The sequence below is a fragment of the Saccopteryx leptura genome, chromosome 3, assembly GCF_036850995.1.
Source record: "Saccopteryx leptura isolate mSacLep1 chromosome 3, mSacLep1_pri_phased_curated, whole genome shotgun sequence".
Classification (NCBI taxonomy): domain Eukaryota; kingdom Metazoa; phylum Chordata; class Mammalia; order Chiroptera; family Emballonuridae; genus Saccopteryx; species Saccopteryx leptura.
In genome coordinates, this window is record NC_089505.1 from 263,239,741 (window position 1) to 263,262,208 (window position 22,468).

General features: G+C 43.4%; 1 protein-coding gene across 4 annotated transcripts in view; it reads right to left on the minus strand.

The window, feature by feature from the left end:
* SPTBN1 (spectrin beta, non-erythrocytic 1) overlaps positions 1-22,468 on the minus strand; it is a 215,112-nt gene that overhangs the window by 106,290 nt on the left and 86,354 nt on the right. For 2 of the 4 annotated variants that reach the window (XM_066378266.1, XM_066378267.1), the window contains exon 1: positions 11,322-11,887. The exons of the other annotated variants lie outside the window; for them this stretch is intronic. In XM_066378266.1, coding sequence (XP_066234363.1) covers positions 11,322-11,430 — 109 coding nt within the window. In that variant the 5' untranslated portion in view covers positions 11,431-11,887. Of the gene's footprint in view, positions 1-11,321; positions 11,888-22,468 lie in introns of those variants that run through there. 4 annotated transcript variants of the gene reach the window in all.

Below are 22,468 nucleotides of genomic sequence, written 5' to 3' on the forward strand. Positions count from 1 at the left end.
AAATTAACTTTCCACTTACATCATTTCAGCATTAAAAAGGGGCTTTAAGGCCAGATCTTTTTCAAGGCCTTTATGAAACCAGATATAGGCCAGCCTGTGTCTCCATGCTACTGTGAATACTGGATTTGCTACTTAAAGGTCCTGTGCCTCCTGAAAACAAGGTTGGGGGAGAGAGAGAGAAAGGCTAAAAGAAAGGCCTTTCAAAAGCAAACACAGTAGAGGCATTCAACAATCTATGGAGGGCAGTTAATATTAGTTTGGCTATAGCAGTTCTAAGTGCTGGATGCTCTGGCTTCAGTAATAACTGCTCCAGACGCTTTTTATGAACTTGGAAGAGGCACCACCATTGTGACCTTCAACCTACATCAAAAGGCACAGACTCAAGAGACTGACATCAACCTTGTGTACTTTATAAAGGGGAACATAAAAAGCAGTGTTTCAGTTGGGCGCATTTTAACGCAAATTAAACACTTTTCTAACATGCTAAAGGAAACCACACCCAGAACAGGTTTCAGGTGTGGGTGTGGGGTTGAGACACTCAACACAAGTTCAAAAGACTTGCCCCTCCCAGGCCTTATGCTCTGCCATTTAACCAGGACCAGAAATAATGATTGTCATTGATTTCTGAGGGCTTACTACGTACCAGCTACTGTGCCAAACTGTTTCTACGGTGAATCTCACTTACTCTTACAACAATCCTTTCACACAGAATTTGTTATTACCCTTATTCCATAGATGAGAAAACAAGCTCAGATTAGTAAATAAACTGCCCTGATTTGGAAAGCAACTTGGCACAAGGCATAAAAATTACCACATATAAAAAGTTTACGATATAATGTTAAGTAAAACACAGAAACAGGATGGCATGACAAACTAAATTTATACAACGATTATAATACTGTTAAAGTGTATTTGCAAATAGAAAAGAACTATCATCAGCAAGTTAAAATTTGCTGGGACTGCAGGATCTTACATAAACTATTTCATATTTCTTTCTCTTGATGGTGTTGTAGTATGGTTGTGAAATATTAAATATATAAAAAGAACTTTGGAAGTACTACTACAAAGGACAGCTAAAAATATATTTGTCCATAAATGACCTTCAACCCTTCTTTGAAAGAATATCATCTGAATCACTTCCTGACTACTACTGCTTTCATTACCTGTGTCCCTTCCAGCAGGAGAGTTCTGGAGTGGTGCCAGTCAAGAACAGAAGTCACTTATCCCTTCCACCTCTTTTCTTTCTTCTTCTAAGGCAGGGGTCTCAAACTCGCGGCCCGCCGAACAATTTTGTGCGGCCCGCAGACTAATCCACGAAGTTCAAAATATTTTGGATAAAATTAAGTAAGCCTAGGGGCCTACTTGTATTTTTCATTTCTCTAGCATCCTAGCTAGATATTAGCTTAGTTAACAGCAGTTGTGATGCGAACTACAGTTTCTGGTCGTTTTGTGACACTGAGTAAACTGCATGTACGATTGTGCTTGTTGTACTGATTTTTTTTGTTTTCAACTGCAGTGAGAAAAGTGTTGCGTAACAGTTGCCTTTTGTAGACCTAGTGCGGCCCGCCGAAGGGCTGTGATCTTGCTCTGCGGCCCACATGCTGAGTTGAGTTTGAGACCCCTGTTCTAAGGGGCAAAACTCCTAGCCATCAAGTTTCAGCAGGTGCTTTGTATCCCCTTCCTAATCAATACCCAGTCATTTTAAACCCTGCTCTGCAGATTCACAGCAAATGAGCACTTATATTAAATAACAGATATTTAATGTATTTCGAATCAATCTTTGCCTGAACTGTGGTGGTGCAGTGGATAAAGTGTTGACCTGGAATGCTGAGGTTGCCAGTTTGAAACCTGGGCTTGCTTGGTCAAGACACATATGGGAGTTGATGCTTCTCGTTCCTACTCTTCTCTCCCTCTCTCTCCCCTTTCTAAAATGAATAAATAAAATCTTAAAAATAAAAAGAAGTATCCACCTTAAACAAAAATCTGAAAGCACTGCCAGGTAAATCTGATATACGTGAAACTTTATAGTCTAATCAACTGCAAGAGCTGCAATATTCATTTAATATAGCATCATTTTACTAAGATGGCATAGGAAAAGAGGAAGGTAGTTTTGCTTTAAAAAAAATAGTTTGGCCCTGGCCAGTTGGCTCAGCAGTAGAGCGTCAGTCTGGCATGTGAAAGTCCCAGGTTTGATTTCCAGCCAGGGCACACAGAAGAGCCCATCTGCTTCTCCACCCCTCCCCCTCTCCTTCCTCTCTGTCTCTCTCTTCCCCTCCCGCAGCCAAGGCTCCATTGGAGCAAAGTTGGCCCAGGCGCTGAGGATGACTCCATGGCCTCCAGTTCAGGCGCTAGAATGGCTCCTGTTGCAACGAAGCAATGCCCCAGATGGGTAGAGTATTGCCCTTTAGTGGGCTTGCCAGGTGGATCCCAGTGGGGTGCATGCGGGAGTCTGTCTCTCTTTTCTCCCTGTTTTGCACTTCAGGAAAATACTAAATAAATAAATAAATATAAAAATTTAAAAAAATCATTTGCCTGATCCTTCAGTGGCACAGTGGGTAGAGCGTTGGACTGGGACCTGAAGGACCCAGGTTCAAAACCCCAAGGTCGCCGGCTTAAGCACAGGGTCACTGGCTTGAGCAAGGGGTCACTCGCTCTGTTGTAGCACCCCCCAACTCCCAGCCAAGGCACATATGAGAACATAATTAATGAACAACTAAGGAGCTGCAACAAAGAACTGATGCTTCTCATCTCTCTCCCTTCCTGTCTGTCCTTATCTGTCCCTCTCTCTCTGACTCTGTCAAAAAAAAAAAAGTTAAAAAAAATTGTTTGAAGGTATATAAACTACTTCCCAGGACACCATGGTGAAATTCTGGAAGAATTTAGAGAAAAGTGGCCCAGAGTATTTTTATAATTCTCCATCAATACCAAACTGGTGCTTGACCAGGTGGGTCAGGCAGTGGATTGAGCATCAACCTGGGACAACAAGGACCCAGGTTCAAAACCCTGAGGTCACACTGGCTTGAGCAAGGTGTCAATGGCTCTGCTGGAACCCCCAACTCCATCAAGGCATCTATGAGAAGCAATCAGTGAACAACTAAGAGTGCCACAACTACAAGTTGATGCTTCTCATCTCTCTTTCTAAAAAAACAAAAACAGTAAATGTAAATGTAAAGACTTGTTTTTTTTAAGCTCACAAAGTTCTAGAACTGCAGGATTAGCAAGTAGGAAAATCCCAGCCAAATTCTACGAAGGTTTACAAAGGTAGGAATTAACCAACCATGCTTTAAAGCCCTGTAATCTCCTAGGGCAGTACACTAAACTTTAACTAACTACTATACATTTAACTACAATATTGTTTTTATAGTTAGTAAAAATGACCCAGTTTATTTGAGAGAGAAAAACCTCCTACAAAACTCCTACTTTTAATGCAGACTTTATATAAAACATATCAACTTAAACCTCAGAAAGGTCACAACCTTTCTGGGACTATTTCCTTCTCTGCACATAGGGGCAGAGAGGAGTCAAGTAAAGATTATTTCCTCTTAAAACGGAATGTGCATATAAACCACATAGGGAGCTTGTTAAAACAAAGCTCTGACTTAGTAGGTCCGTGGGTGGGCCTGATACTCTGCATTTCTAACAAACTCCACAAGGTTCTTTCTGTACTTTGCAGTTCAAAATTCAAGGAGGCTAAATTTCTCACCCCACTGACGCAACAGCCTCTGAACTGGTCTCCCGCCTCCTTTGACCACTACCTTTTAAAACAATAATACTCAAGAGCCAGACCATCCTTTCTTTAAAAAAAAAAAAGTCAGAACAAAATCCTTCCTATTCAAAATCCTTCAGTAGCTTGGCACTGCCTTACTTATATCCAAATTCCTTAACCTGATTTAGAGGACCATGTGCTCTCTGGCCTTTGTTAATTATCCTTCTAGACCCCCCTCTGGTCAGCCCTGGCTTGCTCTGCACTCTTAAAACTCTGACGGCCCTGAACCTGCTCAAATGATCCTACCTGGGTCTCCCACCTCTTGGATCCCCCTACTGAGGTCCCTCACCTGGAACAAGTGGATTTCTCTGCTTGCTTACACTGACTGTCAGCCCAGCCAGCGTCTCCGCACGGCGGAAACACAGTTTCTAAGCAGAGGACAGCTGCTCGTCGAAAAGCAAGTAATCAATAAATATTTGTTAATAAATAAAAGTACAAGCCCTCTCTTTTTAAAGTCAGCTTTATTTTACAATTCTTGTGCTAAAGTAGCCTAGATCAGTGACCAATTACTGAGCATTTAAACAGCAAGCCCTTTCCACCCATGAAATGATTTAACAACTAACTGCCAAATTTATATGAAGCCACTCTAGCAAAGGATACTTAAGTTAGAAAAATGCTTACAATGTTCCTTCATTTATTTCCCCCATCATCAGAATTTCATAGCCGGGGTCCAAGGGTTGATAGAAACTTGTCAGGGAAGAGGGAGAAAAGGTACCAAGATCTAAAATTGGCCGAGATCTGCCTGGCTTATTTTGATAATGTGCACAAGTGTAATTCCAGTATGTACAGTATATAAAACATATAAACTTAAACCTCAGAAAGGTCACAACCTTTCTGGGACTATTTCCTTCTCTGCAGATAGGGGCTGTGAAGTTATCGTCAACTATAAACGTGAAGCTCCAACACGACTCACGTCGTTTTCCAGAGAGGGGAACAAACCCTGAAGACCATACTGAAACCGCTGAACAAGACTGGACTTCGAGTTCACCTGTATGTGGAAGTTTTCTTTAAAAAGAAATGATTATGGAAACAATAACCATACTTTATATTTTTTAACAGTACATAGATGTTTCCAAGGAAACTTCATAAACAGTATGGTATTTGCCGTTCAACACAGCCCTGGAAGGTAAACCTGACAGGTATTCAGAAAAAGAAAGTAGCCAAGGTCTTCAGATATCCAAGACAGAGCCACAGCCAAATGTCACCTGCCTCCCATCCAGGGGCCAAGTTACTAGGATTTCTGTGGTTGTGGTTGAATCCAATACATATTTAAATTAAGAATCGGAATGGACATAAACTAGATCCATTACTGAACTGTCCGCAGAACCCATATATACTATTATAATCTTTATTTTTTTTCTAAACGTATATCTCTTAATAGATTGTGTCTTCACACCAACTCGGTGAAGGAACGAACTGGGGAAGATACCAGACCCGGTCTGGCAGATGAGGCGGCTGAGGGCTACAGTAGTGTAAGAACTTCTCTGATTCAGCAGGATAGAGCCCACTCTTGACAAGTTAAATGCTTTCTCCACATATCACACAATTTTGTTCTAAAACATACTTTCTCACTAGACTTCGTTCTTCAGTAAGAAATCAGATATAGGCTCCTATTTGAAAGCAATACTGTACCTGCAGTCTGTTCCTCCCCATCTTTCTCTCACCCACTCCCACCCCCCAAATTACAAAGACTGTCAAATGGTCCCATTAGGGAGTGATTCTCCAATTTCAGTATGTACCAGTGTCACCAGGTAGACCAGTTGCAACACCTATTGCTGAACCTGCCCCAGAATTTCTGATTCAGTAGGTCAGAAGGAGGGCCTGAGAATTAATATTTCTACCAAGTCCTCAGGTCAAACTGGTGCCAGTGGTCTAAGGACCTCATTTGGGCAACCACTGCAATAAAGTAGCCCGTTACATTAACTTCATTTATGTACTCCTTAAGAAAGACTTGGTGCCTGCTATGTGTAAGAAAGACAGGTTATGTCAGACATTTGTCTCTATGCTCCCAGACTTCGTGAGAAATGTAAGGAAAACAGAGGCAAATATTCAAACTGTTACCAAAACCAGTTTGTGAAAAATATCACAGAAAGACCACAGTGCTTAAACCGTAAAGGAGGGGAATCCAAGCAGGGATTCTGACCTCCCCTTCCTCTGCCAATACTTAGAATGATGTGGCATCTAAACGAAAGCTCAAAAGAATGATCCTGACACAAGAAACAATTCCCTATGAAAGAAACCAGGAGAGCGCAGTCTGAAAGGCAGGGCAGGTTGAAGAAATCGTGAATACTGTCAAGTAGAGTCAAGAGGAGCTGGAGATGGGAACGCTGGCTCGAGTTAAATCCCAAAAGTTTGGGGAGGGAGAAGATCTTGTTCTGAACAGGACCTGGTGCTAGGGAGGCTGGACAGCTGCCTGACGGGGCAGGGGGCTGTAGAAAACCACCGAGGGAGACGAAAACAGAGGAAGAAGCAGTAGGGCTGTGATCAGACCTCTTCCCAGGCCCAACATGTGGGCAGAGAGAATTGGGAACAGTCATCCAGAAAGCTTCTTCAGCAGCCGGGACATTGGGAGTTCCACTATTTCACTACCCTAAGAAAAGTGATAGCTAACACTAAACAAGAAAGACAAACACATCCATATGTTTATTGCGGCCTTATTCACAGTAGCCAAGATATGGCAGCAACCTAAGTGTCCATCAGCAGATGAATGGATAAAGAAGTGGTGCATATATACATACAATGGAATATGACTCAGCCATAAAAAAAAAAAATGAAATTTTGCCATCTGCAACATGGATGGACCTACAGGGTAGTATGTTAAGTGATATAAGACAAATGTCAGATAATTTCACTTATATGTGGAATCTACAAAACAAAATAAATGAATAAGCAGAAGAGAAACAGACTCATAGACACCCCCCCCCCAAAAAAAACCCCAAAAACAGACTGATGGCTGCCAAGAGGGGGTTTGAGGGTCTGGGTGAGAAAGGACAAGATGCAAAAGCACAAACTGGTAGTATTGGAGGGAACCAAACCAAAGAGCCAATCTTTTAATGTTTTCATTTAAGCTAAAAATGTTCTTATAAATCATCCCTCCAAAAACAAAAACGGGAATAGCACTTGTCACCAACCCTGTTCACTGTCACAATGGGGAATATTTCAAAGCCATTACTTTATATTTAAGAACTTAAAATTTTCTCCATGACAAGCAGGTGTAAGCCTAGGTTTAAGAAATTGAGCAAGACAGCCTGACTTGTGGTGGCGCAGTGGGTAAAGCGTTGACCTGGAATGCTGAGGTCGCCAGTTCGAAACCCTGGGCTTGCCTGATCAAGGCACATATGGGAATGGATACTTCCTGCTCCTCCCCCCTTCTCTCTCTCTCACATCTCTAAAATGAATAAAGTTTTTAAGAAAAATTTTTTAAAAAAGGTAAAAAGAAAAAAAGTTAAGCAAGACAAATATCTAGATGGAAAGTTCTTAAAAACTAAAGAATAAATTTTCTTCAGGATCTACAGGTATGAAACCAGCAAATCTTTTCCTAACAGTTATGAAGAAAAAAAAAAGAAGACATTCAACAAGACAACTCTGAATTGGCATGTAATGAACTTGAGAGTACTAATGCATTCCCATGGCCTAAAACTCTTTAGCACCCCCCGCCCCATGTCCCAATAAAGATAGACGACTCCACAACTCTTTCCGGACAGTGCGATTAATGCATTGATTCAGAACAGCTAAGAGAAAAAAGCACGTTCCCCAGAAATACCAGGTGCTAAATGTCAGGGTCAGGCTGCAAAGAAAGAACAGAAAGTTCATTCTGATGCTTTTCAGCCAGATTTTGTCTTCATTACAACTCCACTGCCAGAGCCAAAAGAATCAGTGCTGGGGAGAGGGGGAAGGTAGGCAGGAGAGAGGGGAAAGGTAGGTAGGGGAGAGGGGGAAGGTAGGCGGGACAGGCAATCAGGCTAGGGTGGGCACTGAACAATGTCACCCATTTCCTTCGTTGCATAAATGAAATATTAGTATTTACAAGTCTAAGCAAGGAAAGTCACAGAAAACAATGTGCAGCCTGAGCCCGTCAATCCTGTGACTCTGGACAAGTTACTTCTTTCTATCTTCTCATCTTTGCAACCTCATAGGTATGTTATGAAGTCTAGATTAAGATAGTATGGATAGAAGGGCCCAAAGTAGGTTTACGGTTATGAGAAGGTGAAACACAGTTTTACTCCTGTGCTGTTATTTTTGAATTACTGTATTATTTATGAATTATTTGTATCACCTTCCAATACGAACAACTGTAAACATACTTCTGCCCCACTCTAGATAAAGCTCCTGCTAACATGTCTGATATGGGTAAGTACTCAATAGGATCTGAGGAGACAAGGAACTTGACAGAATAACTGGAATGTAAGCACAGTCTTAAAAAGTTGCAGGAAGGATTTCTACATGTACAATGGAAGGGTGGGATATTTGAGGCAAAGATAAGACAATGAAAGCAAAACCCAGGTCTGGGTTTTATGAAGAGCAGCAGGCCTGCCTACCTAAAAGATGTGATCAGAATGTAAGAGCTGGTATGTGGGCTGGGACCACTGGGGGAGGGTCCTGAATATCAAGCTCAGGAGTCTGGAATTCAGTTTGCACAGCAGGCACAAGTACCAGTTCCTGAGGAGAAGAGTAGCAGGAGTATTTTCCTACAAGGAGTTCAACTGGCTGATGTGAAACTGGAGAAAAGATATTATGAACCTCCCCGTTACAACAAACACATTTTTCTAAACACGTAAGATTTTGTTGTGTCTCAGTATTCCTCTCTTATTTAAAAAAGAAAAAACGACTAATCCAACATTATAAGATACATGAACAAACTAAGGAAGGTGGGAATTTTGCAGCTGAAAATTTTGAGAAAGCGAGCAAGCAAATGAACTGGGTGTGTCTGCGAGGTGTCCATGAAGGGCTGGGTGTTTGTGGTTCATGTCTGAAGCCATCAGAGGTAGAGGTTCTCTCCCTTCTCTTCTGCCAGGAGCAATAGTTGTGATAGACACCACTCTACATCTCAGTCCTTAAAGTCAACGTGGCTTTGTTTTTAATCACATTTATCTACTTACCCCAAAATCTCTAGAAATTATCTTAGCTAAAGAGACCAGACTAATTTTAAAATCGTATTTCCCTTGCTAGAACATCAAATCTCATCCCATGGTCCCTCCTGAAATTTTTAGGATCCAGTGTGAAAATACTTGAAACCATGAAAAATGCATAAATATCTCCCACAAAAATCACGGTACTCTCAGACATAGATACTAAATGAGTAAGTTCATATAAGAGGCATTTAAAAAAATTAATACAGATTCAGAAAAGCAATACTGGGATGCAAATGCTAGGAAAGATTATACCTACAAGAGTAAAAAGGGGCAGCTTTATAGGCATGCACAAGATTAAATCAGCAGATAGAATCTCTATGCTATCAGAGATGTTGACTTGAAAAATTGCAAATACAAACAAAATGTCAAACTAGGAGTGGGAGGTAGAAAACGGGAAAAGGGTTTATCAAAAATCCTCCTAAAATGGTTTAAAATGCCATCAGTCCCCTGTGTTACTAAGGACGCTCCCAAAAGTTTTGTAATTCTCCTGGGATCCACCATTTCTCAGTTCCTCAACATGGGCGGTTTTCTGTTATAGAAATACCAACACTAAACTTGTGCAACTCCTAAACCACAGTATTTAGAAATAAAAAAGTTAAATGGAGCTAAATTAGGGGACAAAGGAAACACACACACACAAAGTCACCACACAAAAAGATAAAACCCACCCCTTTTGAAGAGATCTCCTTGAGACACAGTTGTGAGGTAAAATCTCAGAAGCACATGGTGATTTTTTCATTTAAATTTTACTTTGTCCAGAGAAGACAGTTTTAAGACATTTCCTGTGTGTAAGCTCCACCCTTTTCACTGAGCAGTTTTACAACCATCCTCAAACCTTTCAGAATAACAGCCTTTTGTTACGGATGGGCCTAGAGGTACACTCCTCCCATACCTCCTATTTTCTCCTTGGTTTTCCATTTCTGAGACTATAGTGATAGGTTTTCTGATGGAGAATCCCGCAAGGGTGCTTTCCTTCCTGGAGTGTGACACAGTGAAGTGGGAGCCTGGGCCACACGAAGAGGTGCATTCTGAATTCTCAAAATCGGAAACTGTGTGGGGATTCTAACCTAGATCTAGAAGACAAGAAGCATACCCCCATTTCTCTGTCTACCACTTGCAAGTTCCCCCCACCACCCTAGCTTGCCAAAAAAGCAAATTCTACCTTCTAAGGGCTCAGGAGGAATGAACCAAAGATGCGACCATTCCCTGGAGGGACTGGAGCTTCCCCTTAGCTAACTGCTCAAGGAATGCAGCGCAGCCTACCAAATGTTTAAATTCGTGTCCTGTTCTGTCTCTTGTTTTCCAGAAAAGTGTCATTACTGTCAACTATTTCACAAGACAAATAAACCTGTGAATGAAATATATCCTCCCTCCTTCCCAATGAAAACATTCTGGGCCTGAGCTGCTTCCTTCCTTCCTCCTCCTCACAGGAACCACATTTGTGGCACCAAAAAGAGTTAAAATAAGAAACACACACAGCCTGCGAAGGTTACTTTTTCACAGCACTAGAGCCATTCCTGGCCTATTACTTGACTCCAGGGCCTTTCAATTGGAAGGAGTTCTGTTTCCAGTTATGAACTCTTTCTCATATAGAAGATCTGAGACACTGCTGGTCAGGACTGCTAGCTGGGCAGGGACCACCAAAGGGGCCAACCAAGCCACAGGCTTTAGGCCCATCACCCCACACCCTGCTGCGCACAGGACAGTGCTCTTCATAAAATTACGTGCAGTAAAATATCGCATTCATTCAATTACTTGATATCAACAGAGTCTTAAAGAAACCAGTAATTGATCCAACTAATCCAACCCATTACACTGAAATGACAATAACGGGTTTTCACTATAAATTACATAGTCCACTAAATTGATGGGAAGGCTCTCCCCCAACACAATACATCAAAAGAGTTAAAATTAAGCTTCGGAATCAAAACTGTAATTTACTCAGGCTTAGGAACAAAAAGACCACTCCCTCCTCCCCTCTGCTATTGTTCTACAGGACTGGGAGTAAAGCAATGCACTTTACACCTTTAGGCTTCCCAGAGGTAAGAGGTGGGGGTGGGGGGGCTGGGGGCTGGGGGCTGGGAGCCAGAGGCAACAGGGATCAAACACTAGCATATTAACACTTATCTACTGAGATTTAAGATAAAGAGGACAGAAAATGTGTGTGCAGTGGACTGCAGTACCTGACAACTAAAAGAGCCAAAAGCATACTGTTGAGCCAGGAGAACTCTAAATGATAGCTTTTCTGGAGTAGAGTAAGAAACAGTCTCCTTTAAGTACTGAATGGGGTGCTCGCAGCCAACCGGAGGCTTTGGGCCCAGGCCCTGCGGCCGGTTGCCCGTCTTGATTAGGGTCACGTACCATATGGCACAAATAAAGCCTCAGAACCCCTGGCAGGCCCGGCCTTTGGGAAGAAGGCTTACCTTGTAGCTGCTTGAATCTGCCTTCCAGTTGGTTGTAGTTGTAAGGCACCTGCCCCGTGTACGCCGGCGACAGCGGCCCCGAGATGCTAGACGTCCTCTGCAATTCCATTATGCCCAGCGTATCGCCCTGGCGGGCTGCACGGTGGAAATCCCGCTCAGGCCCCCTCCTACCCCCATCCAACACGGAGCAGCTTCCGCACGGCTTGGCTCCCGGCCCCTGCGAAAAGGGCTGGACCTTAGGCAAGCCCCATTCCGGTCTGAAAGTCCAGCAGGGTGATCTGATAGGAAGCTGGCTGCAGGACAGTCCACCTTAGCCCGGCCAGGAATTACCACTCAGGCACCTAATTCCTTGTTGCTTCCCTTCCTTTTGTGGCCCTTGGCTAGACGTTTGAAATAAATTACCTAGGAGTGACGGAAGAATCGAGCAAGGAAGGCGCTAGTCCTACTTAAAAAAAAAATTTTTTTTTAATACGGCCAATCTTAAGCTTGGCCGGATCCCCGAGCCAGGGAGCTCGCGGGAGCAGCGCGCACACCTCCTCCCCGCAGCCCTAGGCGGCCGCCGGTTTGTAATTTAATCAGGAGCCACTCGCCGTGCGCTGGGTGGTGATGTCACCTGATTAGCATAACAGCATTGTAGAGGAAACGCAGGCTGTACCACGGGAAGGGGCCCGGGGGAGGCTGGTGGCCGGTAGACCCCCACCCGCTAGCCGCCCCTCCGGCCACAGCCAGCGACCCCCGGGCCGGGCCCGGGCCGCGCCTGCCGCGGTGGTACCTTCCTAAAACAAAGCTGCTGAAATTACAATCTTTTGTTGAGGGCGTCACGTAACGGAAAAGTCTCCGGTTACTATCACTTGAAAAGGAGGCGGCTGGGAGGGTTAGGAGCCCCGCAGGTCCCCGGCCGGCTGGAGCGGCTCATCCACTATTCACCGTCTGCGAAGATAACGCGGCCCGCGCACCTGGGCGCACACGGCGTCCCCACCGCGCGGGCGCCAACCACGCGGCGGCGGAGACCGGGGCAGGCCGCCGCGGAAAAAGTAAAACAAAGTCACTCTGGATAATGCAGGGCCACAGGGAGGGACGTGTAAGTTCAGACTCATGGAACACTTTCCTCAGCAGACTTCTGCCTTCACGAGATTCAAGCCAGAGGTTTTCTGGGATCACACGGGCCCTATAATAGTAATTTGCTGCAAGATTTATAGCACCGACTTGACAAGTCATTGTGGGAGAAAGGTACACAGGTAAACAAACACCTCAAGGATCCCTGACCTGGAGGAGTTTATAAACCAATGAGTAGATAAGAGAACAGAAATGAACCTCAACTACTATACTACTTTGATTTGTAAAACGAGGTCTCAAAACTTTCCAGTTCTTCCCATTTTTAAAACTCCTCCCTAGTTGCTTCTTCCACCAAGCTCAACCAAAAATAAAATCCTCTACATAGACAATAAAGAGTGATCAAAATATATTCTTGAAAAATAATCGACCCTTGTTTATCCCCCACCCCCTTCCTCACTAACTACAGGCAGAGAACTAATCACTAATTTGGTGTTTGCAGCATGGAGCCCTGCAGCTATCTAGACTCAGTGAAGAAGGTAATGTCATTCCTAAGGGATTCCAATCTGCTAAAAAGGTGGTGGTCCTCCAACCCAGGTTTACTTTAGTCCCCAGGGCACTTGTAATTCAAGCAACTGCATCCTGATCAGGGCTAGAGATAAAACAAACCTAGAGTCCAACTAACTACTAACTAAACTATGAAAAATCCCCACTGGTTCCATCCACACCCAGTATCAACCCAGCTTTGAAAAGCCAGGCCTAGGATTCAAAGATATTTTTCCTCAGCCAAAATGGACAAAATTTTCTAAAGCCCTTTAACCACCAGCGCACCTCGGAAGACAGCAAAATGTGGAGTACTGTAAGAAGCACTTGACTAGGATTCCCAAGACCTCAGTTGCTGAACCTGAACTGGCCAAGCCACTTAATCACCTATGACCTTAGATGAAAACCTGGATTCTTTCTAAACCTCCACTGTCAGGGATAATTAATGCCTACCTCTACAAAATCACTGAGGGGATGATGTGGAAATGCCTCAAAAATGGTCATACTATTTAAAATTAGGAATATATTTTTCAAAATGCACCTCTTCTTGCATCTGCCCCCCCCCCCCATCACATCAAGACTACAGAGTGTAATGGAGGATTTTCTCAGTTAACAGCTTCTTAACAGGCCCTTCTTCATTATTAAATATACTGGTGAAGTGATAAGTCTTTAAGTATCCAGCTATAGGCATAGAAAACGAGATTGCAGGTGCTTGACAATTTATAACTCTTTTATGTTTAAACTTTAAGCCACTTAAGTGAATACAGTCTGAGTCACACTACTCTTAAGAGACGCCCTTTCAGCTCCCTCTAGAATGGGGAAGTAGGTGAAACAAGCTTTCTAATTAGCCAGGTTACAACATGATGGGGGTAGAAGTGGTGTAGCCACACTCAATCCTAAAGAGCAGACTTAGAACAAACTGTCAGGTAGTGGATTGGAAAGACAGGTTTTGAGGCTGGGGAAGGGTTTATAACCCAGCAAGAGCTAGAGATGAGACGTGGGAATCCTCTTGGTGTGATGGCACCAGGGAAGAAGACACAATCCTGATGGTTCATCTGACCACCTCCAACTCAGCAGTGGGGAGGTGATGAAAGGAGGTCAGAGGCACTCACTCTTTATTTCTCTCACTATTTACTGGACACCAACTGTGTGCAAGGTACATTACCCAGTGCTTTGGAGGGATTCAAAGATGACTGGGCAAGTTGTTGGCCAAAGGAGATGGGACAAATATGCAAACAGACCAATACCAAGAGAAGACAATAAGGGCTGGGCAGGGGAAGAGTTTAGAGGACAAGAAGGATAAGGCAGGAAGGATCAGCTCCAGCAGGGAAGGCATTTGACCAGACCCAGAAACGCAGCCAGATTAGCAACAGGCTTGGACGAGGGCGAAGCTACCTCTCATTGTGAGGGAAAGCAACACCGGTTCAGGCACTGACTGGACAAGAACACCTCCAGCAAGGGCTACCATTTGTCTGGAACATAAGGGAATGTCAACTATGACAGGCAAGCATGTAACTGAGTCAGTGCTGTGCCCTGGGGATGAATAGTCTGGCAATGGTAAATTAGAATACATAGAAAGGTAAAAGCCTGAAGGCAGAAAGTCACTAAGATGGTCACTGCAGTTGTCCAGGTCAAAGGACCAGTCAGGGTATGGCAACAGAAACAAAAAGGAATGGACTGATGCAAGAGTTCACAGGACTTTGGTAACAGATTGTGTGTGGGAGGTTCAAAGGTAAGGGCTGAAGATGACCCCAACACCAAAGGGTTACATTTCCAGAAGGAGTCAAGGATATGGATGGAACTAGGATGTAGAAGGAGAGCTCAAGGCTGAAGATACCATCCCTTCCACAGAGGGAGGGTTGTGACTACAGTGGGCTTACATCGAGGAAGGGAGGCGTGAGGCTGAGCAGAGAGCCCTGGGAAAGGCCAGCATCTGTGAGGAAGAAGGAACAGCAATGGAGAGACCAAAGAAGTTACAGAATAAAATCCAAGAGAAGAGGGAACTACTCAGACAGTTAAGGGATAAATGGCATGACATAATGCAAAAAGAACAAGGAACTACAAGCCAGAGAAAGTAATCCAGTGTGTGAATCAGGAGGTCAATAGGAGATAAAAGCTGAAGCGAGGTTATAGGGAGTTAGAAAAGAACAAGAAGATAGAGGTGGTGAAGAATTGACTCTCGTGAACAGGACCAGGGGAACAGCTTCTGGGGAAAGGTCCAGGTGAGCATGTCCTCTGTGCACAGGTTTCAGACCTAAGTTGGCACAAGTAGGAAAAGGCCACTGAAAAACTGACTCAATGGTATGGGTGGACAGTCATCCTTAGGCTTACCAGTACACGTACCTTCAGAGGCAGGAGGAAAAAGACGGAGACTGAGGAGGAAAGAAGGAATTGAAAGGTGCCGGCCCAGCTCTAACTTAATAAAGCAAGAGGCCAGGTATCCTGTCCACAGTTTTACTTATAGTGGTGGAAGAAGAACCCTGAAGACACCTACAGCAGAATCACATAGTATGTGAGTGGGACATTAAGGGGAATGAGACTGTTTTCAGATGCTCAGTAGTCAACCAAATTTTCTATAGAAGCAGACTCCAATTTCAGCCTATCCCCTCAATCTTTTCTAAGCTAAAAAGGTACTGTGCCTCATCCATGCCAGGGATATCAAGACATGGCCAACTCTGATAAGTGGTTATGCCTGCCTTGAAGTTGCATCAAGATTCCAAGGTGTAATGAAAGACAGCCATGACTCACTGGCAGTCAGCAATGGCATCATAGCAACTGAAGACTGAGTAACATGTGTACATCATCCATGGGATGCCAGAAAGGTAAAATTAAGTCCCTGTGGTTATGTGTAGACATCACAACTTAGAAGTGCTGTGGTGTGGTGGAAAAGACTCAAGTTCAGAGCCAGGTAATCAGGATTACCCTGACTCCTGAGTGCAACCAAGAAGCTAAGTAATTGCACACATGTCTGACCATCCCTAGGCCTAGCAATCCTTGCCTATAAATCAAACAGATTGGAATCTGTGGTCATAAAAAAATTCCTGCTGATTCTATATGTATTTATTAGTGTTTTGGGCTCCCCCTTCTTGGAGACTATTGTTGTCTTCCCAATTATCATCCATCTCTACATAAACTGAATGGCCATAATAATAACAATATCACATTATTACAGCACTTTTTAGCTTACAGGACGCTCTCACATACATTTTTCTCAAGTGACTAACCCTGTGAGGTAGGTATTTGTGTCCATTTTGCAGACAAGGCACATGGCAACTAAGGGTCAGAGATACAACACCTTGCCCAAGGTCCCACAGTAGTGAGTGGCAGATCCATACCTGGACCCCACACTGATCAAGTGTAGTGCCATTTCTCCTTTGTATTCAGTGTAATATCAGCTTACTTAATGTTCTCTAACCTTTTCAGAAAACCCATAAAACTTGACAAGTGGTATCAAGATAAACCTAAAACCCAAGCAAGCCTCCACACGAACCTCTACAACACTTAGTTTGGGTCAAGATCAGGCACATTCTCTGCTAGTTCACACAGAAGTTGCTACTTTGTGAGTTCTCAAGTGAATGGATTTTGTTTGGTCTTGGTTGGTTTAGTTTCTTTCCTTTTTTCACACTTGGTGGACCTGTACACTAAGATTCTATACAATTTAGCATGTAACATGTGAATGGGAACACTAAGGGGGTGAGATTAAGTCTCTGTTTGTTCCAAGAAGCTTTATGTAATCTGGGAGGTAAAATAAAGAAAGAAAGAAAAGAAAAGGATGAATGCTTTTCCTGCATTACAGCAAGCTTGACAGCTTAAGCTATGGGTGTTCATTTCCTGAACATATAAACATTAGCAAGACTGAAAATGTCTGGGAGAGGATAGCCAAAATGCTAAAATGTGATGGGATTTGTAAACATTCAAGAACTTGAAAACCCAACTGAAGAGCTGGAAAGAAGTGGTGGGAACAGAAAGGGACCAAAAACAAAAAACAAACAAACAAACAAAACAATAAGGTTTCACGTTTAAACTGTTTTGCCAAATTCTCTGCTGTTCTCCACTGCTATTTCCAGATCTTAGCACTATACTAGTAGCTACGACTAGTAGTCTTTAAACTCCTCATAGAGGAAATTTCAAAAACTAATCCTTCCTGAGCCATCTCTTCACCTAGGAGGCTACCAGCTGGAGGATGTTGTGGATTTCACATGCTATCCCTTTATTGACCTCAGGCTCGAACCAGAGGTCACCCCTGCGCACTTTTGGATAAGGACAGTTTGAATGCTCTTTTATTATTTTATTTTATTCATTCATTTTAGAGAGGAGAGAGAGAGAAGGAGGGGAGGAGCAGGAAGCATCAACTCCCATATGTGCCTTGACCAGGTGAGCTCAGGGTTTCGAACCAGCGACCTCGGTGTTTCCAGGTCGACGCTTTAACCACTGCGCCACCACAGGTCAGGCTGGATAAGGGCAGTTTGGAAGGGCAGGACCAGTCCCCCACCTGGGAAGTACTCACAAATCCTAATCCTTTCTCCTCATCTCACCCCATTATGTACTTGGAAAGGGATATTCAAAATCATGTTTTACAGACATAAAAGCAGTTAACACCTCAGAGATAGAAGGAACACAACACTCACTATGAAACAAGTCGTGAAAGGGCCTGTGATTTTAAAAGGCCAATGTTTACTTAAGGTGGGGCTATTCCATTTGATATTTCAGAAGTTAGAATAACTAGAAGAAAAATTTTTTAAAAAAAGCTAAAGGCATTTCTCTGCCCACAGCAATAGCTATCTCTGATCCTTGGAGGCCAGGGACGGTCTTCTCTCCCCTCCACCCCACTCACACCAGTTATACACTGAACGTGGAACACCAGGGCAAATCTAATTTCCATTCATATCCTTTTGCTACTTCTCATTCAACCAGTCACAGCAGAACCTCTAAATAGAAAAGGAGAAAAATGGCAAGTTACACTCAGCAACAAATACTCAAGGTCCTGGGGAAGGAAGACTTTTTATGGAGTCTTCTACACCAGGCAAACCTTATCCCTGCATTCTTGTTTGTCTGTTATCTACACATGCAAAGATTCCCTGTGTAGGCAAAAGTATGCCCCAGTCTAGAGGCCCCACCTTTGACAAACAGGTGTTGCTTTGCCTGTGAATGTAATACCAGCCAGAGCCAAGGTTGGGCTCCTCCACTACAACAGATAAATGGTTCAAAGGGAAAGAACATCTGAGGAATGCGGCTGGGGCCAGGCCTGCTCTTGCCCAGGATTTCTGGTTCTGCTTCCCACCTCCAACATGGAGGGGAAAGGCCGCACACAGAGGTGTTCAGAGCCATCAGGCCAGAGTGTTACAGGGGAGCAGGTGGAACAGCGAGGACGCTGCTTCCCGGTAACACAACTCAAGGGAAAGAAACAGGAAAAGAGAAAATACAAATCTATTTTTCACATAAAATTGGCCTTTGGACCCTGCCCTCAGGTATTACCACCAATGTTACCTTTTCCAGGAGCTTAACACAGACTGGCTGTAAGGAGAAAAGGAGAAACAGGTTGCACAGTCACCCGGAGAAGGAAGAAGGAAAAAGAAGGGAGTGAGGGGATGCAAATCTCACCATCCAGCCACAGGCCCCACAGTTCCTGGTCTACAGAGGGCAGAAGTCAGCCCATCCAGCATGTGTTCAGCCCCACCAGGGCGCACAAGGCATCCGAGGGACCCACAGGGTTATAACAAGCGATTACCTCTCTGCAGGCACTTTAACCTAGTTGAGGAAATAGCACACACACACAAACACACATGCACGCATGCATGCATGCACATGCACAAACAAAGAGGTGGTAGCATGTAACAAACGAGGGTCGTGATAGTTTCAGTAATTGCCATCCTGAATGAATTAACAGCAGCATTTCACTACTTGGCCGAGGCAAGAACAGAACAGAGCACGGTTTCTTACACATGAATGTTCTCTGTGGCTATGTCATCTTACCTGCAATTTTAATTTAGCTTCTAACTAAATCCCTGCCAACATGTACCACGCTAACAGGTTATTCTATTTATTAATGGGGAACAGGAGCTATTATTTCTTGCTCTTTAAAAACCAGATCCCAATTACCCAGTTTCAGTGCCATGAAACAGTACATGTGGCCCTGGCATGTTAAAATGTGAAATGTTTTGCCCTGGCTGGATAGCTCAGATAGAGCATTGTCCCAAAACACAGAGACTGCCGGTTTAATGCCTGGTCAGGGCACACACAGGAATAGCTTTATGTTCCTTTTTTTTAACATCTATTTTCCAAGTTTATTGCATCATCTTGACACAAAATCATAACAACAGTATGTGATATGTCTCTATCTTACACAGGAATGTTGTTGATAGCAAATTCTTACATAACATTTAACTTTGGGTGAGGGGTATGCAGCATAAAAAAAAGGTCAAAATAATCTGGAGATGTTTTCTCGGAACATATGTACCCTGATTTATCAATGTCACTGTATTAAAATTAATAAAAATAAGATTAAAAAAAGACCTATACAAAGGACAATAAAAAAAATTCTTACATAACACATCATATAATTTCGAGATTCTAGAATCATTACACAGGATTCTAAAATAGACTAAATGCTAAAGTGACAGTTTTCATCAAAAGGAAAGTTAAAACGTCACTAAGGACCATCAACTCTGAGGAGAGTCTCACCAGAGTGGGTCGGAGTCCCCTTACCCTGCCCATGAGGCACATTAAGGGACCCAGCCTCCCTAGGACCCTGCTTGATGTTCCTGTCTGTCTGTCTCTCTCCCCTTCTCTCTTGCTGAAATCAATAAATTTAAAAAATATTTTTTTAACGTGAAATATTTTAAGAGTACAGTCATTTCCTCGTCCTTGGCTCCTGAGCCTCTGTTGAACAACCCAACGAGATAGCACAGCCTCATTCCCACAGGACTTTGCTAGGCAACCACTCTCTGGGCACAGGCCCTGAATAATTCATGGTCAGCCCAGTCACTCAGGAGTGCCAAGGCCCGCCAGCTGCCATGAAGTGGGATGCAGGCTCCCGGCTTTACTGTAAAAGAATTAAATACTATCAACTACCTCTGAGACCTTCTTTACTGAAACAGACAAGCCTTCCTTTTTTCTTTTTCTCCTTACTTCAAACCAGGAACTTCCCCACTAGATTGAAGGGTAACTTTTTACTCTAAGGAGTACAGGTCTCAAGTAGACAGATGTGGTGGGAAGAAGTGACGTCCTCATACAAGTACATGGTCAGATGTCACTGCCCAACTCAGGGTGAGGTGACACTGTCCCTGAGCCTAGATAGATGCTCAGTCACTGTCAGTCCTCATTCCCTCCTCTTCCCTCTCCCTCTGCTGCAGCCATCACTGTCTTGGGCTTTCCCATCTCCATGCCTCTGCTCTTGGTGCTCTCTGGTCGAAAGTCCACTCATCTTTCAAGCCCAGCTCCAATGTCCCTCTTCTAGAAAGGCTTCCCAGATTATCCCAGTGGGGATGACTCCTCCTCCTCAGAAATCCTATACCAGTACACTGTCATCGTCCCCAAATCTGGCATCTATCATGCCCTGCCTTAGTGCATCAGTCTTATCTATCTAATGAAAATAATGGAATGTGCACGAGTTACATATTCAAGAGCAGTAAAAAGACTCCAGTCTCTGCTTTTGACACAGACTGGCCTTGTGACCCTGAGCCAGTTCCCTGGCTTCTCGAATGCTTTCCCTAAAAACCAAGGGATCTGAACTAGAAAGGCTCTAAGGCCCCCTGGATATAATGCTCTTGGAAATACAATATATCATTATCTGTTTTAGGGTAGATGCAAGTCTTACATAACCTTTGCTCCATGCCCCGTGGCCCTATGTTCTCCTTAGAACTGTAGTTCCAAAGGGACTGAGCCATTTCAAAAACCTGAACAGAAGTCTGAAAACACAGCAAAGGAAAAGGAGGCACGGAGTGGCATGTGCAATGATACAGGGTAATTTACTGCATTACCGGAAACTAGAAACTAGGCCTTCTGAATTCCTGATGCCGCTCTCTCTTACAGGGCAAACCTGAAGGTAGAAGAAGCTGAGGTCAAAGGAAGGTGGCATGCATTTCTCCTGCCTCTGTCAGTGAAGTGGGCCCAGGGCTCGAAACCAGAGAAAGCTCTTCCTCATCCCCTCTTGCACCTCCCCTTCCGGAGTCCACTACCACGTGGGAGCCACACCTTTCCATGTTCTCTGCTATCCAACTTGTACTCGAGTGCCCAGACTGTGGTATGTGCAGCTCGATCTCAACCTCAACCTTCCAGCACAGAACCGAACACGTAGTCAGACCCATTAAATTCTGTTGTTCAAAGACACTTTCTTAGTTTTCTGCATTGGACTTTCTTTATTACTCTTATGATGTTTAGGGAACAGTTTACTCATAAAGCATTTAAAAATTTTTACAAATGAATTTATTCATTTTAATAGCAGGTAAAGAATGAAGTTAAGATCTGAGAAAGACTAATAAGCTTTTTACTAAATAAAACATGCCATACTCACCTGTAACCACCTTCCCACTCACCTTTTTATCATTTCTATCACCCTTTTAATTACCTTCTACCAAGCAAAACACAAATTGTGACCATGATGGTGACTTCTCTCCACTATGCCTTATTTTAATAATATAGTAAAAGCTGCAGTAAAGGGTAGGGAGAAATTGGAGCCCTGTGCATTGCTGGTGGGAATGTAAAATGGCTCAGCTGCTGTGAAAAACAGTAGCATGGCTTCTTAAAAAAAATTAAAAAACAGAGCTACATACGATACAGCAATCCCACATCTGGGAGTATACCCGAAAGAATTGAAAGCAGGACCTCAAAGAGATATCTGCACCACCATGGTCACTGAAGCATTAGTCATAAGAGCCAAGAGTTGTAGAAGTAACCCAAGTGTCTGCACATGAATGAGTGGGTAAAGAAAATGTGGTCTATGTATACAAATGAAATATTATTCAGCCTTAAAAAAAGAAAAAAATCCTGTCAAATGTACAACACGATGAACCTTGAGGATACTGTGCTAAGTCATACAAGGATATTATGAAATAAGTGAATCCTCCCAAAAATGAGGACTGTATGTTTCCACTTACATGAGAGATCCAGAGCAGTCAAACTCATAGAAACAAAAAGGAGAATGGTGGTTGCTAGGAGCTGGGGGTGGGGGTGGGGATTGGGGAGTTGTCCAATGGATATAGAATTTCAGTTTTGCAAGGGGAGAAAGTTCTAGAGATTTGCTACATAACAATGTGAATATAGCTACCACTGCTAAACCATATACTTAAAAATGCTTAAGAGGGTATAGTTTATGATTCCCCCTCCCATTAAACATAAAATAAAATTAAAAGTTGCAGCGAAGATTCAAGCACACATCTAAAAATGTGGCAGATCTAAAGCCACGTGTTACGCGTCTATGACTCTGAAGCTCAAACAAAACGTTTTCATGTGCAATCGACCAACACACTGATCTCTCCGACTCCTCCCTTCAACTCCCAAGAAAAAAATATTTATGGGAACCATGCAACTCTCATTTTTACAACAAAGGCCTA